Source organism: Sminthopsis crassicaudata, chromosome 1 (assembly GCF_048593235.1).
Source record: "Sminthopsis crassicaudata isolate SCR6 chromosome 1, ASM4859323v1, whole genome shotgun sequence".
NCBI lineage: Eukaryota > Metazoa > Chordata > Mammalia > Dasyuromorphia > Dasyuridae > Sminthopsis > Sminthopsis crassicaudata.
The window spans coordinates 683578420-683602810 of NC_133617.1; the positions used below are offsets into that span (position 1 = coordinate 683578420).

The following is a 24391-nucleotide window of genomic DNA, read 5'->3' on the forward strand; positions in this document are numbered from 1 at the left end:
CATTTCCAGGGACTCACCATAATAGTGGACAAATAATGTTTAACTTAGCAAATATCCAGTTGGTTTATTTCATTATACCTCAGAACACTCAAGCTCAAAAGATCTTCTATCCTCAGCCTCCCTAGTAGTTCTGATTTCAGATGTGTCCACCTATGTGTAACTTATCATAAAATTTTTACACATAATTGAATTGCCTCTATCTGCCCCCACTCGCTGTCCCTAACCTCCACCATACATGTACTCTGGGGAGTAGCTAATAGTATGCATCATTGAAATTGTCCATAGTTTCATAAGCTCTTCCCTTACTTGGAAGTATAATGGAACTGGTATCTGCTTCTTGGTAAGTTGTCTTTGGATTTCTTAACTTGACTCTTCTGTTTCCTAGCATTTTTAGGTCATAATTATTTTAAGGAGCTATATATGACTAGGACCATGTACATTTACTACACTTGGAAAGACGGGACAGAGGAAAAGAGAAACTATTAATGTATATGTGAACAGAGTGGATAACTAGACATTTTGAAATCTCAGTTACATATTTGGAAATTATTGTTTAATGACGACATGAAAAAAAACAAAACTTTCTTTTAATAGACTTTTAATAGTCTTTTAATAGAACTGATTCACTAAGACAAAAAAAATTATCCACTAGCAGATAGAATATTACATAATTTTTTAAAGGAATAACTTAGAAATTCTAATTTTGCAGATTTATTGATTTTGAGATTGATAATAGGTAACAGAAAACCATACATGAACATATATAAGAATAATTGATGCTCCTTTTTAGAGGAGACATATGATTTAAAATGGAGAAAAAAATAAAACAAATAGGCAAATAGTTTACTTACCCGGTAGTCAGTGACAAGACCTGAAACATTTTTTTAAAAAGTCATAATGGTCATTGAATATGTCAATAAAGTTTAAAACCCAAAATTTCTAGCTTAATCATCAGGTATCCATACCCCTCTTTCTCTCTAGTTACAATATGGCTTTTCAGCTTTAATTCATACCATTCCCATCCACATACTCTCAAGCCAATGGAGACTATTCATCTTCCCTAAATATGTTTGGCATTTTCTTATTTTGGAGCTTTTGTTCATGCCATTCTCTATATGACAATAATTCTCTCCCCATTTCTTCTCCTATTTCCACATATAGAATCCCCACTGTCATAAAACCACAGTCATGTTATGGTAGGACTAGAGACAACTACAGGCAAACATTCCTCATTTTTATACTTGAGGAAACACCCTTCAAAGCCTAGTTCAAAGGCTATAAAGCTTTCCTAAATACCCTATAAGAAATTATCTTTTTTCCCTCTAAATCCTTCCAAAATTCATATCTGTTTGGGGAGTTCATCATAGTCTTTTTTCACACTTCAGTTATTTTGATGATACCTTCTTTATTGTGTTCCTGAAGAAGCAGAACTATACAGCATACCTCCAACACTAACAAAGACTGTGCTTTTCATAGAGTTAGTCATTTTCAGTCAAATTTCAGTCAAAACCTGTTTTCTTGGCAATGACACTGGAGCAGTTTGACACCTACTTCTCCAACTCATTTTATAGATGAAAAAAAAACTGAAGAAAACAGAGGTAAGTGATGCTAGTATGCATCCAAAGCCTGATTTGAACTCAGGAAGATAGTTTTCCTGACTCCAGATGAGACTTTCTGGCACTCTATCTACAGCTCCACCAATTTGCCATATAGTACGTACTTAAATGTTTGTCAGACTATACTTCAAACTCTTAAATTCCATCTCTATGAACTAAATCCCTAACCAAGCTAAATATCTTATTTTTGTCTATCTTCTCATCTAATAAATCAGAAACTCCTAAAGGCAGGGTTCATGTGTTATTAGTATCATCTGACAGCAGTATTGCTCGTGATTAACATTTTAATTAGAATCAAAAGAAATATATCTGAGACCAGAGTGCTCAAAATATTTCACAGAAATGTCTGCAATGTATAAATGACATACTGAGTGCCTACAATGTGCACAGAACTTAGCTAGGTGCCAAAGAAGTTTATATAAAGCACAATTGCTGCCCCTTATAATTTTAGGGCAGGCATGTCATTTACAGCATACAGACATGAAACATCTAAGTGACAGAATATCATAGAGGTAAATCATTTAACCTCTAATAATCCCAGTCACTGATTTTTCTTGTGCAGCATGATAAATATGGAAATATATTTAGAAGAAATGCACATGTTTGACCTATATTGGATTATTTACTGTCTAGGAAAAGGAGAAGGAAAGAAAGGAAGGAGAAAAATATGAAGCATAAGGTTTCACAAGGGTGAATATTGAAAACTATCTTTGCATTTATTTGGGAAAATAAAGTTTATTTAAAAAATCACAGTCATCTCCCTAAACCTTATCTACTAAATTATAGGTAGATTTTGACTTTCATTGATGAAGTGAATTGCCATGTGGGGTTTTCTTGGCAAAGATATTGGAGTGGTTTGCTATTTTCTTCTCTAGCTCATTTTACAGATAAGGAAACTAAGGCAGATAAGGTTAAGCGACCTGCCAAGGATGATACAACTAGTATGTGTCCAAAGCTGCATTTGAACTAAGGAGGAAAAAAAATAAATAAAAGTACAAACTGCCTGTCACCTTTTTCTTCTTGATCCTCTATCTCTATTAAAAGCAGTCAAATTCATGTTAATTTTTTTTTTTTGGCTTCTGTGTTTAACTGCTCACTTCTGTGGACCTCTCAATAAATGAAAATCTAATTTTTTTTTCTGTCTTCTAGACTGGTATTCATGTGGCTGAATTGAAGAACTTAAATAAAAACCTTCAAATTTATCTTCTTTTATTAAATGTGCATTCTATGTACATAACTACAAAAATTATAATTCTATTTTTAAAAGATTTTTACTTTATCCACATTTATCTACATTTGCTGTATAGACCTAGCAATGAGTTTCCATTCCATTTTTACTTCATATGCCCAAATCAAAGAATTACTGGAGTAACAGTACTAAAAGATAGCTGTGCATTATTATCATCATTATTTTTGTCAAAATTCTTAGCAATGTGATGTGAATTATTAATATAACTAAGATTTATGTGACAGCCTATAAAGAAAATTTCAAAACTTAATAATAGTTGATAAATAACTGACATTCATGTAGTACTTTATATTAAAGCTTTTTTATTTTTCAAAAAATATGCATGGATAATTCTTCAACATTAACTTTTGCAAAAACCTTGTGTTCCAGTTTTCCCCTCCTTCCCCCACTCTTAGTTGTCAAGTATATGTTAAACATGGTAGAAATATATATTAGATCCAATATATGCATACATATTTATACAATTATCTTGCTGCACAAGAAAAATCAAATCAAACCAGAAAAAAATAAGAAAGAAAATAAAATACAAGCAAACAATGAAAAGAGTGAAAATGCCATGTTGTGAACCACACTCAGTTCCCACAGTGCTCTCTCTGGGTGTAGATGGTTCTCTTCACAAGACGATTGGAACTGGTCTGAATCATCTCATTGTTGAAGAGAACCACATCTATCAGCACTGATCATTGTATTGTTGTTGCTGTGTACAATGATCTCCTGATTCTGCTTAGAATCAGTTCATGTAAGTCTGTCTCCAGGCCTCTCTGAAATCATTCTGCTGATCATTTCTTACAGAACAATAGTATTCCATAGCATTCATATACCATAACTTCTTCAGCCATTCTCCAAAGGATGGGCATCCATTCAGTTTCTCGTTTCTTGCCACTACAAAGAAGGCTGTCACAAACATTTTTGCCACAAACATTTTTTGCACATGTGGGTCCCTTTTCCTCCTTTAAGATTTCTTTGGGATATAAGCACAGTAGAAACACTGCTGGATCAAAGAGTATGCACAATGTGATAGCCCTTTGAGCATAGTTCCAAATTGCTCTGCAGAATGGTTGGATCCATTCACAACTCCACCAACAATGCATCAGTGTCCCAGTTTTCCCACATCCCCTCCAACATTCATCATTATCTTTCCCTGTCATTCTAGACAATCTGACAGGTGTGTAGTGGTATCTCAGAGTTGTCTTAATTTGCATTTCTCTGATCAACAATAATTTAGAGCACCTTTTCATAAGACTATAAGTGGTTTCAATTTCTTCATCTGAAAATTGTCTGTCCATATCCTTTGACTATTTATCAATTGGAGAATGGCTTGAATTCTTATAAATTTGAATCAGTTCTTTATATATTTTAGAAATGAGGCCTTTATCAGAATCCCTGAATGTAAAAATGTTTTCCCAGTTTATTGCTTCCCTTCTAATCTTGTCTGCATTAGTTTTGTTTGTAAAAAAAAAACCCTTTTTAACTTAATATAATCAAAATGATCTATTTTGTGATCAATGAGGATCTCCAGTTCTTCTTTGATCACAAATTCCTTCTTCCTCCACAAATCTGAGAGATAAACTATCCCATGTTCTTCTAATTTGTTTTTAATATGTATTTAAAGTTTTGAAGTTGCAAAGTGCACATTTGATCTTCACAACAATTCTATGAGAAAGATACTATTAATATCCTCATCTTGCAGAGATGGAAACTGAGGCTTTGACAAGTTCAGTGACTTGCTTATGGCCATGTAGCTAATATCTCAGGCAACATTCAAATTCAGGACTTTTAGACTCTAAGCCAAGTATTCTCTATCCACTATACCAAAGCTTCTTAAACTGTGGGTTCAGATCCCATATGGGGTTATGTAACTGACTATGGGAGTCGTAAAAATTTGGCAACAGTTAAAGATATTAAATATTTCCCCAAGATTTAATTCTGTATGAAAAATGAATAAGCACATCCATTTCATTACTATGTAAATTTGCTTTCATCTTTAATAAGTGGTAAAATTATATTTATATATATATATACCAAAAATTGCCATAAAATTAATTTCTTTATAATATATTATCAGTATTTATTTTAAGTATTATATTTATTTATTACCAGTTAATATTTAATTTGTATATCTATTAGATATCTATATACCTAGGATCATGTAAAATTTCTTGAGCAAAAAGGTGTTGCAAGTAGAAAGAGTTTAAAAAACCCTGCATTATACCCATAGATAGCTGGTATCAGGTATTTATTCTGGTATCAGGTATTTATCCGCTATCTGAAACAACTCTAGGCAATAGGAAAAACAAGTAATAGTATTCCAATTTTATAGATGGCTAACCTGAGGCTTAGAGATTAATTGGCTTGCCCTGAGTTACCTAGTTAATAAGACAAATCTTGAACTCAGATCTTCAGACTTAGATTGGGTGGGGGTAGGGTACAACTCTCTTTTTCCTCTCCTCCCCTCCATCTCCTCTCCTCCCATCTTCTCCAGCAGTTACAAAGTCTAAGAGAGTAAGGACCTTATGTTTTATCTAAGTATATTTTTCCTGGGCCTGGTATGCAAAAATCAGGAGCTTAGTAATTAATTTCTTAGGAATTTTCATTCCTAAATCCAGACTTCTCTCCATTATACTTCATTGCCTCTCAACTACACTAGACTAGGAGCTCATTACCTGCCCTATATAGTTCCTGTTCTCCACCTTTGTGCAAAGGGAGCCATTGGTTTTGAACTTCTGATTGATGCCAGATGAGAAATATTTTTAAAGTCACAGGATTTCTTGCCTTAGTCTCTGCTGAACACAAATAGTAAAGCACAAGGCAATTGGTGATGGTCATAAAATTTCCTGTTCCTGTAATGGACTAAGGTATTTAAATAACTCAGATAACAGATAATTGGTGAAGCATAATGGGATCCACATTATTTCTTATCTGGATGATTATTAGCTATATGCCTATATCTATATTCAACCAGGGACTACACAGGGCATGAATATCCTATTTACAAGGAGGAGCTAGGGCTTTAAAAGCCTGCTGAAAAGGTCTGACTGATATTCTTAGCTGCTAGCAAGGCCATAGAGTTGCTCAATTGTAAAGGCATTAAGGAGTCCCATAACAAATAATCACTATTATTTCTTTTGAAGAAAGAAGGCCTTTTAGTTGTTAAAAGTAAATGAGCAGAAATCATTTTATCTGATCAGTAAAGCCTTTTAAATTACTGAATAATGGGACTTAAGTTAGGAAGGAAACAGCTAATGAGAAAGAAAAGGAGCTCAAGATGAAAATTGTTGGCAACTTAACTAAATCAGTATACAAAGTGCCTATAGCACTTGGCACACACTTGATAAATGTATGCTATAATTGCTATTAATTAGTAATTATAATGATGACGGTAGTAAAAATAAAAATGGATTTCTATTAATTCTTATATGTCAATTAGCATGGGAACAACTTGTATGCTGCTAAAATATAGCGCTCATTGCTCTCTTACCTCAGAAAACATTTTTTTCACTTCTTAAAGAGAATTGTCAATAAAAGATATAGGGGCTCTGGCTTTTGATAACATTGCTGCCTCAATGCTAAAGGAGCCATTTGTCCCAATATTGTCAGCCTGCCAGATTTCAGTCGTAAATCTAACAATGGTTGATGGTAGCAGTTGTTTGGTCTTTACTCTGGTGTGGTCAGAGCAGGGATGTACTGGAGCCCAGCTCAAATGAACTCACAAAAACTGACTATTAAATTTTCAGGATGAGCTTTTACTCCTTGGAAAACTACAAATCAAGGCTTAATTTATTATTTTATGAATCATCTAGACTTTTAAAAAGAGATGAAGAAAATGTTATAGTGCAGATTAAACTTTTAAATGGATTATGGGCTCACTTTTTGTGGGGAGGAGAGCTACTTGTCAAAAATTCACCAATATACCCCTAGAGTAGAGATTCTTTTCCCCAACTTCTTCCTTCAAACTTGACCTCTATTCACTAATCTCATGGAGAGGGGAAGGTGGGAAGAGTAGTTTCCTTTGATACTGTGGGAGAAGTTAATGGAGAATGGAGGTTGTTCAGAGCTACTGTCTCAGCTATAGGTGTTTTTCCTATTTCTAATAAGCAAGTGTCCTCCCACCAATACACAGCCAAATCTTTTTATGTCAAGAGGAATTCAGGAAAGTGAGGATTCATTTCATCCTTTCCTAATTTGGGAGGAGCTATAATATTATGTATCAATAAAAAAGATTTCAGCTGGTCATTCCAGTAAATTAGAAAAATAACCTCTCTTTCGGTGTCCTTCAGCAAACTATATAATCTTACTCATGCTACTGTTACTTTTCCCTCTCCCCAAACTACTGGAATCCAAGATATACATTCATGAAATGAAAATATTTTCAAGAAACCACTTTATTCTTAGGGCAATAGAGAATACAGAGAATTTGAAGAAATGAAGAAAGAAATAAAAGCTCAGTATAGGAGAGCCAGAACAGTTAGGGAATAGGGAGGTAGGATTATCTCCCAGCTATCATGGTCATTATCAGCAAACATAAAACCTTTGCTATCTTGCTTTGATTAAAGGTGCTCCTGTAGTAATCAGCCATAGTCATTCCAGAATCTCACTCTGATCACCATGTGGTGGAAGACTCTTGGCAATGAAAGCTAGGGTTGCAGAGTTGAGTTTGCAGAACATATCAGCACATGGCATTAGGTGTCATGAATATACAGAGCACCAGTCCTCAAGGAACTTAAATATATCTGTTATCTACATATCTATATCTATATCTATCTATCTACATACATTTACATATAATATATACAGTAAATAGCTTAAGCTTTGTTTGTTGTGGGGTTTTTTTTGGTCAACCTGTGATTTTATTAGTATAGGGAGCTCACTGGGAGGAATTTCCTCTATCAAAGCAAAAAGGAGCCTGACCTGCTTGCCTAGTATCATGGGACCCATATGTGTCACAGGAAGGACTTGAATCTAGCTAGCCCTAATTCTGGTCCCCACTCTTTCCATTATCCATTACTCCATTTAATCTTTCAGATTCCAGAAAAATAAAAACTAAAGGGATCGAGAAAAGCTTCCTATAGGAAATGACACATGGCTGATCTTTGAAGAATATTAAGCTGCTATTAGGTGACATGGAAGATGGAATATAGGCATGGTGGACAGCCTTGGCAAAGGCATAGTGATAGGAAGTAATTTTCTGAGTTTGGGAAATGTGTGTGACTAGAACAAAGGGGAGCGATGCTCAGTAAACTCATAAAAGGAGATTGGAGATAGAATACAAAGACCCACAGGCAAGTAACCAGTACAATGGGTAAAGCAGTAGAGTTGGAGTCAGGAAGATATGAGTTCAAATCCATTCTCAGACATTTACTCTCTTTGTGACTTTGGGAAATAATTTAATCTTCATTTACCTCTGTTTCCCCAAGGTAGAAATAATCATAGCACCAATTCTCAGGATTATTGTGAGGATCAAATAAGATGTCAGAGAATTTGTTATTTTGTGCTAGAGCTACTCAATACTTATGAATAAAGGAGTAGCATGATAGAATGGCACATTAGAAAGATGGCCCAGATAGCTGTGTGGAGGATAGATTAGGGAGGGAAGAAAGCACAAGATTCCCAGTGAGAACCCATTATAGTTCAAGTGAAATGCAATAATGACCTGGACATACAAAGGGGAAGAAGAGGATTCTATAAGAGATTCTTTGTAGGTACATTTGAAAAGATTTGGCCATTGAAAATAAGGGATGCACGACACAGATTGTAAGCTTTTGTGGATGGAGGAATGAGGGAGTCCTCAAAGGAGGGAGAAAGGGAAGGGGAAGAAGTAAGGAAAGGAAAGAGACAGAGACTCCAGAGAGAGACAGTCACACACACAAACACACAGAGAGAAATAATAACTCTTTTTAGTTAGGCTTTCTGTTATGGCCTGTTTTGGTAATATTTTGATATTTTTTTGGTAATATTTGGTAATATTTTCATGGTGCATTAATCAATTCATCCTAAAGTGCCAGAAGTTAAAAATTCCCAACTACTTTGCTATGAGTCATAAGTTTCTCTAGTTATAAAGTCTGGGAAATCCCAGTTTGTAATGTGTACACATTAGTGATGGTCCAACAACAAAGTGGGACACTTCAAATAAGTGTCATTAGGGTTACTTTTTAAGCAAAATCACATATTATTTTCTGATATCATGTTCAATATAGAAGATTAACAACTTCTCTATTTTTGACAGTTTATCTTAAACCCTGAAAATTTTCTCATAAACACTCTTCATTAAATATAATATTTTTATAATAATATACAAATAAAAAATTCATTGTTGGTCAGAAGGAACTGCCAACACCTCATGTTACAGCCTTATTTATTTTAGATGGACAGGAAAAAGTTCTTCTCAATAATAACTCAATAATAAACTCACACATTTAGGTGACCATTTCATGGCTTGACTGTACAATCCAAATCCTAGATATAACCTATGTAGCTGTCCTTACAGATGAAAACCCAAATCATTTCAATTAACAAACAGGTATCCAGAGCTATAACTTGAACCAACTTCACACCTAGGCCAAGCTTCACAAAACATGCCCAAAATAAAAAATCTTAAAAAAAAAAACCCTTTCAAGTTAACTATATTTTTAAGACAAATTTAGTTATAGACACTGTAATTCTCTGTAAGTCTCTGTGGGCAAAGATCACAGAAAACTATTAATCTGTGTCTGAGGAAACCACTAGGAAAATGGAGCAGGACAAGACCTGGCTAAAGAGGAGCTCACCTGGAGAAAGGTAATTTTTCATTTTAATGATATGCATCTGCTAAGTTGGTATAGTCCTGGTAGCTTCACCCTAGTTACAGGTCTGGAAACACTGATCTGAACTAAGTTAGGATATTTTTTGCAGTATGAATACATGCTGCAATAACATAAGTTTAGGATGTGAATATGGATTTTACATTCAGTCAAGATTACCTAAAAAAGCAACAGCAACAATAATATTCAAGAAAGTCTGCTTACCAGATTCTTGGTTATGATGTTGTAGGTAAACAGGATCCAGTTTAAAGGCACCTATCAAATCTGCTCTCTTTTTCACCCTGTTTTTGAACAAATCCATACAATATGATTTAATTAATCATACTACTGTCATATCAAAGAACTAGAAATGTCAAAAAAATGGTTTGATTTTACAATCATGTGATATACATGTAGGCTTCAAAAATACTTGCACATTAATTTGTTTTACATTAATTTCACTCATTTTTTACTTTTTTAAAAATAATTGAATCTATTTAAAGAACAAGGAGAAGGAACTATAAAAAGCTTTCCAAATTCTTTGTTATATAAGGGATGGATGACTATCTGAGATCTTGAAGATGGGGCTATGGGAGAAATTTAGTTCATGTAAAAGCAAAAAAATTCAATAAAATGTATTTTAAAAAAAAGAAAAGAAAAAGGAAATGTCTTCCAAATGGAAACAGCCATCAGGGATATAAATAACATAAGCCTAATTGATTAAGGACTTCTTAATGGAGATCTACAGATATCTTGAATATAACAGTCCTGAGACACAGAATATCTTCCCCTATAATTTAAACCATAGGCACCTTTGCTTCTGAAGAAAAAAAATAAAACAATCCAAATCTTCCAAATGCTAGGCCATCAAAAGTATTCTGCACATGTGGCCTGGCCCAATGCACAAAAATATCCTAGAAAATTATCAGAGGCCAAGGATGTAGGTATAGGTAGGAGCTTGTGTTATCAATAATTCAAAGCAGAAATCTCTTTTTAAAAAAAAATTCTGAGTGGGAGAGATATAAGTACTTGAATTATGCAATTTAATTCAACAATAATAAGTGCAATAGACTGGGGTAGACTACTGCGGATAGAGAGATGAAAAATAATGATCTTGCTTTATAACAAATAGGAAAAGGATACGAGTACACATAAATCTGTACCACAAATTACAGTGGCATTTGGGCTTGTGATTTTATTTGTATTAGGAAGTCCTCAGGTGAAAAAATGCTCTTTACCAAAGCAGGTTGGTATCTTGTCTACAACTTAAATCTTAGTGAGATGCCTGAAGCACTAACAAATTAGGGGATTTGCCCAGCAAGTGTGTACAATGTCCTTACACAAATCAGTATATTATAACTGCAAAATAAAGATTTTAAAAAATCATAAGAAATTTGAAAAATGTCTCTACTTTGGTGGGTAGACATGGCCTAACGGCAGTATTGTGGTAAAAGTTTCCTGGTGACATATTGGAGACTATACAGATTAGGGGATTTGCCTAGCAAGTGTGTACGATGTCCTTATACATATTAACATATTATAACTACAAAACAAAGGTTTAAAAATCATAGGAAATTTGAAAATTGTCTCTACTTTGGTGGATAGACATCACCTAACAGCAATATTGTGGTGAAAGTTTCCTAGGGACATACTGGAGACTAAATTTCAATCTGACAGTAGCCTTGGCTTTGAAAACAAATGTAATATAATAGTCACTGAAAGATAAAGCTCAGTAAGCATGAAATAAAGCTTCAAGAATACTGACTACCGATGAAGAAATGAGAGAGAAAGGTAACTGGATTTTATTTTCAAAAAGCCAATACTTTTTTCTTCCTCTAAAAAGAAAAAAAAAAAGAGACTGTGTCAATCAACAATAATAAAGTTTCTGGATTATATTCTCTGCTTGAATTGTATGAGAAAATTCCATTAAAACTAATGGAAGATACATCCACACAATACCGCCCTTCATATATGAAAATGATACTCCTGACTGCCCCACTGTTTGCAGGGAAGGCATTTGGAGCTTTTTTTCCCCATTTGTGGTGACTGATTTCGGGTGATATACCAACGCTATCTCAGTCTCATATGTGAACAAGGGCAGACATTATAATAAGCTGACCCAGTTAGGAGTGCTTTCTGTGATGATGTAAATGAGCAACGTTACCTGAGACACAGAAATTTGTTCATTCAATTAACATTTAATAAAGGCCCACTACATGTGATTGCAGTAGGTTTCAGGAGCTACACAGGTGATTAAGAATCCAAGAATGCATTATGAAATCAAGATTACAGAGTAGCAATCCCAAGAAAGGAGTTCAGAATCATCTAGTGCAACTCCTTTACTTTATAGATTAGAAGGTCCAGAGGGAGATGGAGTGGGAGGTATCATGATGAAATGATTAGAGTGCTGAACTTTGGGTCAAGGAGACCTAGAAGAATTTGATACTTTTTACATTGTGATCTTGGATAAATCACTTAAACTCTAAGCTTCAATTCACTCATTTATAAAAAAGGGATAATAACATGTATACTCCCTACCTCAGGGGATGTTAAAGACTCAAATTTTTGTTATTAAGTCATTTTAGTCATGTCGAACTCTTCATGAACCCATTTGGAATTTTCTTGGCAAAAATATCGAAATGGTTTGCCATTTCCTTCTCCAACTCATTTTACAGGTGAGGAAACTGAGGCAAACAGGTATGTGACTTGCCTAGGCTCACACAGCTAGTGTCTGAGTCATCCAAAAGCTGAAATGGGTAGCTATAATACTTTTAAACTTTATTGCTAAATATATAGTTTCCATAATAATTCAATATTTGCAAGACACTTTATAAATATCATTTCATTATTCTTATTTTATAGATGAACTGAGGCAGGGAGAGGAAAAAGTGATTTACTTCAAATCATTCTGCTAAATAAGTGTTTGAAGTGAAATTTGAACTTATATCTTCCTGACTTCAAATCCAAAGCTCTGACTCATATGCTACATAGCACCCTACTCAAGCCATAATATATATAAAATGAATTGTAAGCCTTAAATTATTTTTACAAGTGACTTCTCCAAGACCACAAAGTGGATAAATGATAGCACTGGGATTGAATGCATGTTCTTTGAATCCTTTATAAGGATCTCATTTGAACCTTCCAGTACTCTAGGAGTGTGAAAACTGAGACAAGCAGAGGTTGGCTGCTCTAAGGTTACACAACTAGGAAATGTCTGAGGTGAGCTTTAAACTCAGGTCTTACTTATTCCCAGTCTATCACTCTTATCTAGGAACTGCCTCCAAATCTCACTTTTTCATCTACACTAGATTGTTCTTCTGGTGTTTTTTGGTTTGTTTTTTTATTGAGGCAATTGGGGTTAAGTGACTGAGATCAGATTTGAACTCAGGACCTCCTGACTTCAGGGCTGGTGCTCTATCCACTGCACCACCTAGCTGCCCCTAGATTGTTCTTCTAATTAATGGAATTAATTAGAATTATGCCATACATGTACAGAGGGATGGAAAAGGTAGATTAGTGGAATAAAGAATACACTGTAGAGTAGTCTAGGTCCACTGATGTGTGAAGTAATCTATGACCAGAAAGATTTGGTGTAGTCCTTGGAGCCAGTGGGACCTAGTTCCAGAGACTCTTGTTACTAGTTTTCTGATCCTAGGCAAGTTCATTAACTTTTTTCAGCCTTAGTTACCTCCCCCCAAAATGGGAAAAGTAATAGCATCTACCTCCCAAGGCTGCTGTGAGACTAAAGGAGATGATGAGTGTAAAGTAACTTGCAAACCTTTAAAGTGCCATAGAAATGAGAACTGTCATTATCACTACCTTTTAGCACTCATAGCATTAAATTAGTTCAATGATTTTGTGTAATATCATTGCTGTTGAGGATGTTTTGTCGTTCTGTACTACTGAGATAAAATTTCTTCAAGGAATGAAATACCCCATATTAAGAGGAGCATTGACAAAGCAATGTAAGTCCTCAAAAGGCTAATTAGAAGAGGGAAGAACCTATAAACCAATTTATATGAAGAATCTTTAAAGAAACTGAATTTGGGAGCAGAGGTTAGTTTCAAGTGGTCCTGCCACTTATTAGTTGTATGACCTTGGGCAGTTGATTATTCTACTCTGAGTGTCAATTTTGTCCCTAATACCTTGAAGAGTCTGAGCTAAACTCCTCTGACCCCTCCAAATTTATGACTATGGACATGCATAGCTTGGAAAACAAAAAACCAGAGAGACTGTAGTAAAGTGGGTAGAGTGTCATATTTGGGATCAGAAAGATTCCAATTCACTAGTTGAGAGACCATGGATAAATCACTTTCTGAACTTCAGTTCCTTATCTGCAAACATGAGAATAACACTTGTAAAACCAAAACTATCTTACTAGTAAGTTTCACATGAGGTGAGCTACATGAAGGGCATTTAAACAATTAAATATATGTGACCTATTGATGATGATGATGATGATGATGATGATAGTGATGCTGGAAATGTGTGACTGGGCAAGTTACTTAACTGCTGAGGTTTTCATTTCCTCTTTTAAGAGGACAAATGGGACTCAATTTCTCCTAAATTCCTTTCATCATAGGATCATAGGAGATCACATTTGCAAAAGTCTCCTAAAAATGTTTAACACCAAACTACATGAAACAAGGATACTAATGAACAAAAGAACTAAGAAATCCCAAAAGTAAGCTCCAGAAGAATAGTCTGGACTACCTTTTATTTTTAAATCAGTTTCTATAACCACTGTCAGGTTTTAAGAACATTAGAACTGCTGTAACCTCTTGTAAGTGGTTGAAATCCTTAGGGAGAAATCACATTCTATATCAACGAAATAATTGGGGAGGGGAAGAGCTATTGGGATTTTAAAGTGTACTTTTCTAAGTGAGCAAAAACAGAAATGCAATTGATATGCTGAGGAGTGTGGGACTTCTTTAAAAGCTAATCCCATAGTAATGGACCATTAAGAACTAGCAAAAATGGTTTAAATTTGCATACAAAGGATTCTGAGCAACAAATGCACAGCAAAAGGTTTATGAGCAGAATAATGAAATCATTAGGGAAAGTATTGACTGTGGTTGTTCAAAGTCACTTTTTAGAAATTCCAATTATCTTGTCTATTTCAATATTTAATGAAAATAACCAAAATGTTTATTTTACATTATGGACTAACCATTGGTAAAATTTCATTATGAAATACAGAGATAGTTTTCATTTCAAGGACTGCACACACATGAAATGCTAGGGAGTTCAGTAAACAATTTTCTTTCCTTTAATTTCTCATTTGTAATAATAGTCAAGTCTGAAATTAAAAAACAAAAGACAAAAAACAAAAAAAAAACACAAATGATTCATTCCTAGATATGTGGAGTGGGGATGGCAAGGAGTAAGTGGGGAATGGAGGTTTAAAAAAAAATTTTTTTAAATAAAGGAGACAGCTAAGTGTCACAGATCATTAAGCCAAGAGTTCAAATCTGACCTTAAATATTTATTAGCTGTGTGAACCTGGGCAAAAAACTTAACCTTTTTCTATTTCAATTTCTTCATTTGTAAACTGGATATTTTAATATTTTCACAAGGTTGTTTGTGTGGATTACATAGGATAATATTTGTAATAAGGCCTGGAATATAGTAGGCACTCAATAAATGTTCATTTTCTTATAGAATTGGCACCTATGCATATATTCAAGGAATACAGTATGTGCTACTTTTATTATTATTATTTTTTTAAATTATAATGATTATGTCAAACTCCTCAACTTATAATACAAAGTCAGGAACACTTGTATTCAGATCCTGCTTGCCATTTAGTTCTAGTCATCTTCAAAGAAGTAATTAATCTTTATGTGACTCATACAATTCCATAGCATATATAAACAAGTTGTGACATATATTAATGATAGATGGCCATTTGTCCATACCAGGAGTTTTCTAAAATGAATCTATCTATCCTTCCCTTATTTGAGTATGGTGGCTCAGTGGACAAAGAGACTGGATTTGTAGACAAAAAGACCTGAATTTGAATGCTTTCTCAGAACTAAGTTCAAATGATGCCTCAGATATTTACTTGTTATGTGACCTTAACTAGAAAAGCCAATTAGCCTCTTGAATCAGCCTCAGTTTCTTTATCTATAAAAAATAAGTACAATAATAGTACCTACCTCACAGGGTTGTTATAAGGATGAAATGAAACATTATGGAAAATATTTGGCAAATCTTAAAATATTACATAAATGCTAGCAAATAACATTGCTTTCAAATTAACATTATGATACTCATCCATTTGGTAACTAAAAACATAATTCTATTTCCCTGTTTCCCTGGCTGTTTGGAAGAACACAGGGTTTTTTGTTTGTTTGTTTGTTTGTTTGTTTGTTTTTTAAAAATATGAACCATATAAATTTACAAGACAAATTAGAATCAACCCACAATGGAGACCCCAGATGTAACCAAGCTTTCACAACAGACTATTAAAAGTTGGGCTGATATACCAAAATTGGATGGCAGCAAAATCTTCACAGAGCTAGTGAAAAGGGGTCAAGGGAATTAAGATAGGTAGAACAAATTTAATCTATCCTTGCTTCACTAAGCATTTGTTAAACTTGCAACTGTGGGGATACTACCACTTGTTAGTTGGGGTGATTCTGGAAAATTGGAGTAAAAGCCACTTCTACTATCTTCCACAAAAGATTGAAATGAGGTTGAGAGACCACAGGGGAAAATATGTTGTGATAATGAAGTTGTAAAAGTAAAAATATAAACTACTCCTAATAGTGCTAGGCAATAAAAATATTAAATCAGAAGAGGTCAACTACTCCAATCCCCTCATTCTATAGAGATCTTACTGTGACTCAAGAGAAGTAAAAGGGCTGGCCCAAATTCATAAATATCAGAGCTTGCATTCAATTCCAAATCTTCTAACTTCAAATTTGATATTCTTTATATTGTATCTCATAGAAAAAAATGAGAGCAGAAGGACAAAATAAACAAAGTTGCAGGAAGTTTACCAATTAGGCAGACCCTAGACATCTGATTGAATCTCTTTATTTTCCAGTTCAGGAAACTGAAGGCTAGAGATCCAGGATTTCAATGATAGTTATTCGAAGATCTGGGATTTAAAAACCAAGGCTTCTTGTCTCAACTCTCACATTCTTTTCCCTTCACCATCGGCTCCCTCCCTGTGAACTTAAGTATTGAAGAGATTTCAGATAGTCGAATAATCAAATTATGGTTTAAATGAGACCACGGTTAACAAACATATGGATATCTTCTGACAAATAGCAGGAGCTGAAATAAACTAAACCAATATGTAGTAATTAGAATTGGGTATAATCCTTAAATCTTGACAAAAGCATTTAAAGGGCCGAGTTTACAAGAACACACCACTGAATTCATGTGAGCTTTAAAGTCACACATTTAGTGGCAGCAGTGAGCCTCTGTTTAATAGGAAAAAAAATGAAATATAGTGATTAAGCATAAACACATTCATTTTTCTGGATCAAACACAATAGACACATAATAGATATTTGTTCCCAATTGTTAAATTGAGTTTCCATTGAGCTCAACATCAATTTTATTGTTAATCACATAAAGCTATAATTTTATATCATATGTTGATTTCTTTAAGGAATCCCTTTTTTTACTTTGTCCCATATTCTTTCACCGCATAGCAACTCTGTAAAAATCTTGCTATTATCCAATTTATGTATGTTTTCAGCCAAAACTGTGTTGCAATACATTAGTTACATCAATGACCAGGTGTAGACATACTTTCTTACACTGTGTTTCATTTTGTTGCACTATCATTGTCTGTTTCATGGTTTCCATTAGATTGTAAGCTCCATGAGGGAAATAATTGCATTTTTTTTTTTTTATAAAAACTAAATTTTTTTCTGTCACATAGTTTCTTGAACAGTGTTTTGAACACAATAGGCACATAATAGATATTCGCTCTCAACTGTTAAATAATTGATGGCAAAATCTGTGCATTATTAGAAAAGCAGATAGTGTGCTGGGGATTTAAATTCATAAATGAACAAAGAGTTTTTGGGGAAGGAAGGAGGATAGAAACACAGGTTTTAGATACTTGGTAAATATTTACTAATTTGAATTGCCATTGCTCGCATGGGCCAAATTAGAAGACTACATATTAACATTACCTATGTTCTCTGATATTTTTTATTTATTTGCTAACTATTTCTCAATTACATTTTAATCTGTTTCCCTCCACATACAGGAATATTGCAGGAAGCAAGTGGGTTGCTTCTGATCTAAAATTTCCCTTTTTCAAACATTTAGATAATGCTTGCTCTTTCTCTAGATGTAGCCTTTTTCTAGATACATTGATGTTACCTATGAGGTTGCAATTACTTCCCTGAGTTAGAAGTAGAAATTATATTTTTTTGTACTCTGAGACCATACACAGTAGAATTCAACTTCAAGACAGATGGAAAGGTGCTGAAGTGAGTAAATTATATGAATTCAGACCTCTGTGGTTCAAATTAGGGTATAAATTGGGATTCAAATTGAATCTATAATAAGGTTGCTAAAATAAGTCAGTTAAGCCAAAGTTATTTCCATTTTACAGAAATGGAAACCATTTTATAGGATGGCTAAGTACTTACATTAAAATACATGGAAATAGCAAGAACAGTTCAAATTCACTACTTTTAAAATTCAACTCTTTTTAAAAACATTCCATGTAAAAATAATCTTAGAAAATAGCAATAAGACCAGAGAAGCAGAAACATTTTGCATTTTGATATCAAAAGGGCCATTAATTTCATGAATGGAATTTCAAAGTAGGAAGTGATAAATTAATAAGAGAAGCTAACAGACTTGAATTTAATGTAACAGCTAATATACAGGAAGTGAGTGATGTTCAGAGGAAGAGACAGAGAGAAAACTCCATAGAAAATAATCTGGAAATTGATAGGTAAAAGGCGGTTTAGCAAGAATTCTCCTTGTCCACTTGAGGAAAGGTCATACATTAACATACTTTAGGAATCTGTCATTTTATCAGCCTTGCTACTCCTTCTACCTGTGCTGATTTCATTTCCTATGTGCTTTAGTAGATGGTTTTCAATGCTTGCTTTGAGGGAAAAAAAATCATTTCCTTGCCACCAACACCAATGAAGTTACCTAGATAATTTGGGAAAAGTCATTTTGGGAAAAATTGGCTATAGGTCTCAACTTCCTCATCTATAAAATGAGGAGTCAGGAACTCACTGATTTCTAAGGTTCCTTCCAAATCAAAATCTATTATCCTTTGAATTTAGTTAAGTTGGTACTAAAATAACAGAAATATTATAATTCACTAGGTCTATGGCTGAAAATTTTAACTTTGATAGGACTTGCTAGTTTGTGCTCCATGGTTACAGTTTTTAAGAATTTGAGATTACTTGATCACAATATTGAGGCATCAAAGTTAGATGTGAAGATAATCCTACCAATGTTTAAAAATTTCAAAGAAAATTTGAAATTTTGTATACCTATAAAACATAGTTTACTAAATTTTCAAAAGAACCCAAGAAAAGTAGAAGGAATGCAGTTGAGACCAATTATTAGAGCTGTTCAATTAGGCCGAATTGGAGCCACTCTGATACATTAAGAGACAACAAGACAGGTTAAATAACCTCAGAATTTTCTCCAAATTCACCTTGATCCTCTCATTAAGATTCAGAACTAACCAATGTAGCTCATATATGTAATATATCATATGTAATCATACAGATCAGAAAGATATTTAATTTAGAAGTAATTTATAATAAGCTAAAATTGTTACTTATTTTGTACTTTTCATTGTAAATTGAGCTTGATGTTCAATGGGTTTTCTTCCTGTGAAGCTAAAAAACCTAAAAAGGTTTTTCATCTTTTAAAAGAAAAACTGCAAGCACAGACATAGGCATTTAGGAATAAGCAGTATGATATAGTGGGAAGCACATTGGTCTTGGAGTCAAATTAAGTGTTCTGGTCCTAGGTTGGATACTTAACTATCTTTTTTTTTTTTTTTTTTTTCTGAGGCTGGGGTTAAGTGACTTGCCCAGGGTCACACAGCTAGGAAGCATTAAGTGTCTGAGATCAGATCTGATCTCGGCTCCTCCTGACTTCAAGGCTGGTGCTCTATCCACTGCGCCACCTAGCTGCCCTGATACTTAACTATCTTGTGACCATGGGCAAGTAAGTTTAAAAATCTCTTCTTAGAGATTCCATCCGGTGAAGATAAGCTAACTCACATCGGTGAGTTATATTTCTTATACTTATACTTTTATTGTCTTATACTTCTCTTGTATCTACCACAGGAATTGCACAGGCCAAGCTTTTAGTACACTCTCAAGAACATTGATTTTTTTTTTTTTTATTATAAAGTTTGAATAAGATATTATAAGACTTACCACATGGCAGAGCAGTCAAAATTCACCAAAAGCCATTTATGAGGATTAAAGTTATATGAATCTGCAAACTAATAGAGAAAAGTAATTTTAAAATGATTAGAAAATATTCTTTTCCAGTAGTCAATCCACTCTTTTATCACTGAACAAGCTCTAATACTCTGTGTAGCCATAGTTATATTGCTGTTAATAGACTAAAAAATTTTGTGACTTGTTTACCTTTCTATTTATTATCCATTTTAGTCCCTCTACCACTGTCATTGAGGAAATGGAAAGGAACTACCCAGCACTGAAGGTGAGTTTGGGTTTTTTTGTTTGTTTGTTTGTTTCATAATTTGTTAGGGGCAAATAATTCCTCAGCAATGGCCAGTTTTCAGAAGGCCATTCCTATAGGAAGAACAGGAGATTCTCTCAAGATGGTTTATATCATCTATGGAGAAGAATAATAAAGGATAATAAGATATGGATGGGTTATTATCTCTACCAATGGAGGAGAATGAATTCATAGATCCATTGAAACACTTTATTGAACTCATGGATTCTTTGAAACCATCAATGAATTCATAGATTCATTAAAATGCTGAACAAATATCTGAAAGATCAGTATTCCAAGTTAAGAATATAATAACATGAAAGATCGAAAGAAAACTATTTTCTTTCTTGTAAGAAAATTTCTAGACACTTCTATTCATCTTAATTGCTTTTAGCTGTAACATGTATATATATTTATATAAAGATATCTTTATATCTTACAGGTTTATAGAATATAACAATTAAATGTCACAGTGGATAGAGGGCTGGCTTTGGAGGCCAGAAAACCTGAATTCAAATCATGATTGGAGATTTACTAGCTATATAACACTGGACAAATCAATTAATCCTTTCGTGCCTCAGTATCTTCATCTGTAAAATGGACTCAGTGGTCTCTAAAATCCAACTGTTGATTCTAATTTCAGATAACTCTCCTTCTACTTGTAAAGCAGTCTATTAGCCTTTGGATTCTTGAATTTGGCAGAGAAATACATATTTACTCTATCTGTCTTTTATGATTATATAAAGTGAGATCATATCCCTTCCCAGCTTTTATCATTTCAGAATGAAGTGTCCTTATTGTTTGTGTTTGTTTTGCCACAATAGGTATTAGTTTTTATGGGTTCTTCTGTCTGCTATTCAATGAGTTTTAAAGAAATTTACTGATTTTGAAGGAATTTAATGCACTATTAGAAGACATTCTCTACACCATATTGCTTCAGGTAGCTGAATTTTTTACAGTAATTCTCAAAGACCATGTACAAAATTATGGAAGAAATGTTCTCAGTAACTATGGGGGACATGTCTACTTTGAAGAAATTGCAGTTCCTTGAAGTATTCAAATACTGAGAATATATAGATAATTCTTATTCCAGAATTATTGGGTTTGAAAAATTAGAAATGTAGTCACAATGTATTATAGCCTGAAATTAATTTACTTTTGATTTTGGGTTTATTTATGGGGTTTTAAAATTATATCTATGATTTCATTAGTTTATGCAACTTCCTCTGTCAGTGCAGATCAACTAGTTTCCTATTATTTAAAGTCTGAGTGTTTTGTTTAGGACATTGAGAAGCTTAGTTTCTCTATAGAATTTTTTTCCCTGAGGACAAGGATTATTTTTTGTCTTTGTATCCTCAGAACACACAAGGTATACAGTAAAATACTTGCTGAATAAATGACTGAAAGTAGTGTTCAGATACACAGAGCACAAAATTTGGAGTCAGGTCCCAGTTCTACCACTTGCTATCTGTGTGCTTATGGGCAAATCATTTAACTTCTCTAAGACTAGAATTTCCTCACTTGTAAACATATTAATAATATTTGCCCTACCTGTCCTGACAGGGTTATTGTAAGGAAAATGCTTTGTAAGCTATCAAGGCTACAGAAATGTGAGCTATTATGATGATCTATTTCCTCGGGATTATAGACTGCCTCTCTTCAAGGAAAGAACAGGAACTCTTAAGTTCTGAAATAATTACCCCCAAAGCAACATGCACAGCCAGGACTTGCATGCTCTGATTGTGACACTTCAAACATGCCTTCAAACAAATACTGCAGCTTCTGGCACATGCAAAAGATATAAAGTCTTCTTTACCTGACCAATGCATATAACCTATATTTTGTTGGAAGACTGAGTATCCCCTCTCTCTCTCTCTCTCTCTCTCTCTCTCTCTCTCTCTCTCTCTCTCTCTCTCTCTCTCTCTCTCTCTCTCTCTTTCTCTCTCTCTCTCTTTTTCTTTTTCTCTTTTTTTCTCTCTCTCTTTCTTTCGTTCTCTCTCTCTTTCTCTTTCACACACACATACACAAAAATCATTGAATTCATTCTGAGTGCTTCTAAATATTGGAAGCAATTTAGATATCCAAAGAAAATTCAGACCACTTATCTCATAGCCCCAATTCATGTTTAATCTCCTACTCTTCCCTCTTTGTTAATATTCTAATGTCTTTATGAAATTTTCTCTTTTTATTTATAAAAGGGATAAAGAGAACAGGAGAAGCAGAGGAAGAGAGAAAGTGTAAATATCAGAGGTGAGAAATCTTCAAGATAGTTGGGGCCTAACTCCTGTGCTGATAAAACCTGACCCCTTACTTAATTTCCTACCAGGTTCCAATAAAAGTAAAAAAATATTTTTTAAGACAGGAAATTACAGTAAGTTTAGTTTGTTGATAAAAAGGAAACAAAAGGTTGAAAAAGGGCTTTGTTTGTTAGGAATTTTATTAGTTCTCTCCTATGTGGCTGTTTTGTTTAAACTTCTTTCATTACCTAACAGTGATATTTTCCTCTGGCTGACAGGAGAGAAAGGTCTTATCTTAAAGCCTTGGGCTGCAGCAGGAAATTGCAGCCCCCTTATCTGACCCTCAGAGCAGCCAGTTCCTTAGTCAGACAGGGTAAAGAGCAGTACACAATATTGCAGGCAAATTCCATATGACTCATTGCTGAGGATTAAATCCTGTCTGCCACTGATAGGATCTTGCTGTCATGTCCATCAGAGGGACTGCCATGATGCCTGTGCACCTTGCTCTCTGAAAGGTGAAAGCCCAACTTGTTGAGGGCCCTTCAGAAACAAAGTGGGAACCCATCAAGGAGTATGGATCCTAAGGATACTAGAGCTGGAAAGGGACTGGAGAGTCACCATCTGGTCCAAAAATTTTGCCTTTCGGTAAAAAGCTAAAACATTCAGGGGAATGAAATACTCAAGGAGACCCACAGCTTGACATAGTGAATAGAACAGTGGATAAAAGTCTGGCCCTGGAGACCCATATTGTCTTTGTGACTCCTCTTAATCCCTCTATAAATTGAAAAATAATTACTGGTATGCATCAATAGGGAAAATTTACTAACAGTTCTCTATAATTATGCAATCACAGGTCTATAAAAATGGTCAAGATACCGAGGATGCAAAGAAATATTTAGTCTTCAAAGACTCTCCCTGCCCTCAAGTAGGTAATATTTTATATCATCCTCATGGATTTGTACATGTATCCTCAGCAGAATATGAGCCCCTTGAAGCCAGAGACTATTTTAGCTTTATCTTTGAATCTATAAATCTACACAATGGCTAGTACATAGTAGGCACTTATTGATAGTTTACTATTGAATTGAACTTGGTTGATCAAACTTTAAGAGTAACCAGTTAGATTGAATAGAGAATGACCTTCAAAGCTAAAAAGACTTTCTTCAAGTGTTGTCCCTTAATCCAAAATGATGTGTAAATCCTTATCTTCTGCAAGATCTAGATCATGTCAAAGAAAAACTGCCAATTTATATTGGTAGAGGGAGTTTACTCACTTGACATTTATCTCTACTGTCCCTTTTCCTATCTTAATCTAGCTTGGCACAAAGATAAATTCCAATTAAAGGTAAAGGAACATCCATACTCACCTCAACTCCATTCAGAAGATGCCGGAATTCAGGGCAGATGAAGGCACTTCCTGCATATGCTGCATCAATATGCAACCAGATGTTCTCCTTATTACCTAAAATACAAAAATATTTGAGGACAAACTGATGAAGCCTGATGACTTTATGATGACATAACTTTATGACTTCATGATTTTGAATATGTTATAATCCTGAATTTCTGAGTCTCACAGGGCCTTGCATGTAAAATCGTTCCTTACCTAATTCACTAACACTTACAATGGATGTTCATATGCATTATATCTCATTTGACTTTGATATTAACTCTATAAGATAAGCAGAGCATGTATTATCACCATGATTAACAAAGGAGGAAATAAGTTTTGCAAAGTGCTTGCCAAAACATTATATAAGAGAATGAGAATTAAGAGCTAGATCTTCTGAGTAGCCACATGGTATATAG

The 24391-nt window shown here is 34.1% G+C and overlaps 1 protein-coding gene and 1 long non-coding RNA gene across 5 annotated transcripts in view; one reads left to right on the top strand and one right to left on the bottom strand.

The window, feature by feature from the left end:
- DDC (dopa decarboxylase) overlaps nucleotides 1-24391 on the bottom strand; it is a 100996-nt gene that overhangs the window by 17117 nt on the left and 59488 nt on the right. For all 3 annotated transcript variants that reach the window (XM_074283597.1, XM_074283595.1, XM_074283596.1), the window contains 4 exons: nucleotides 23950-24044; nucleotides 20036-20103; nucleotides 9867-9943; nucleotides 852-871 (listed from right to left, as the gene is read on the bottom strand). In XM_074283597.1, coding sequence (XP_074139698.1) covers nucleotides 852-871; nucleotides 9867-9943; nucleotides 20036-20103; nucleotides 23950-24044 — 260 coding nt within the window. The remainder of the gene's footprint in view (nucleotides 1-851; nucleotides 872-9866; nucleotides 9944-20035; nucleotides 20104-23949; nucleotides 24045-24391) is intronic.
- Nucleotides 1-24391, top strand: part of LOC141551685 (uncharacterized) — a 39636-nt gene that overhangs the window by 10541 nt on the left and 4704 nt on the right. The window contains exons 2-3 of one of the 2 annotated variants that reach the window (XR_012484930.1): nucleotides 20276-20327; nucleotides 22544-22595. This is a non-coding gene — a long non-coding RNA (uncharacterized LOC141551685). Of the gene's footprint in view, nucleotides 1-20275; nucleotides 20328-22543; nucleotides 22596-24391 lie in introns of those variants that run through there. The other variant, XR_012484929.1, reaches the window with a different exon arrangement.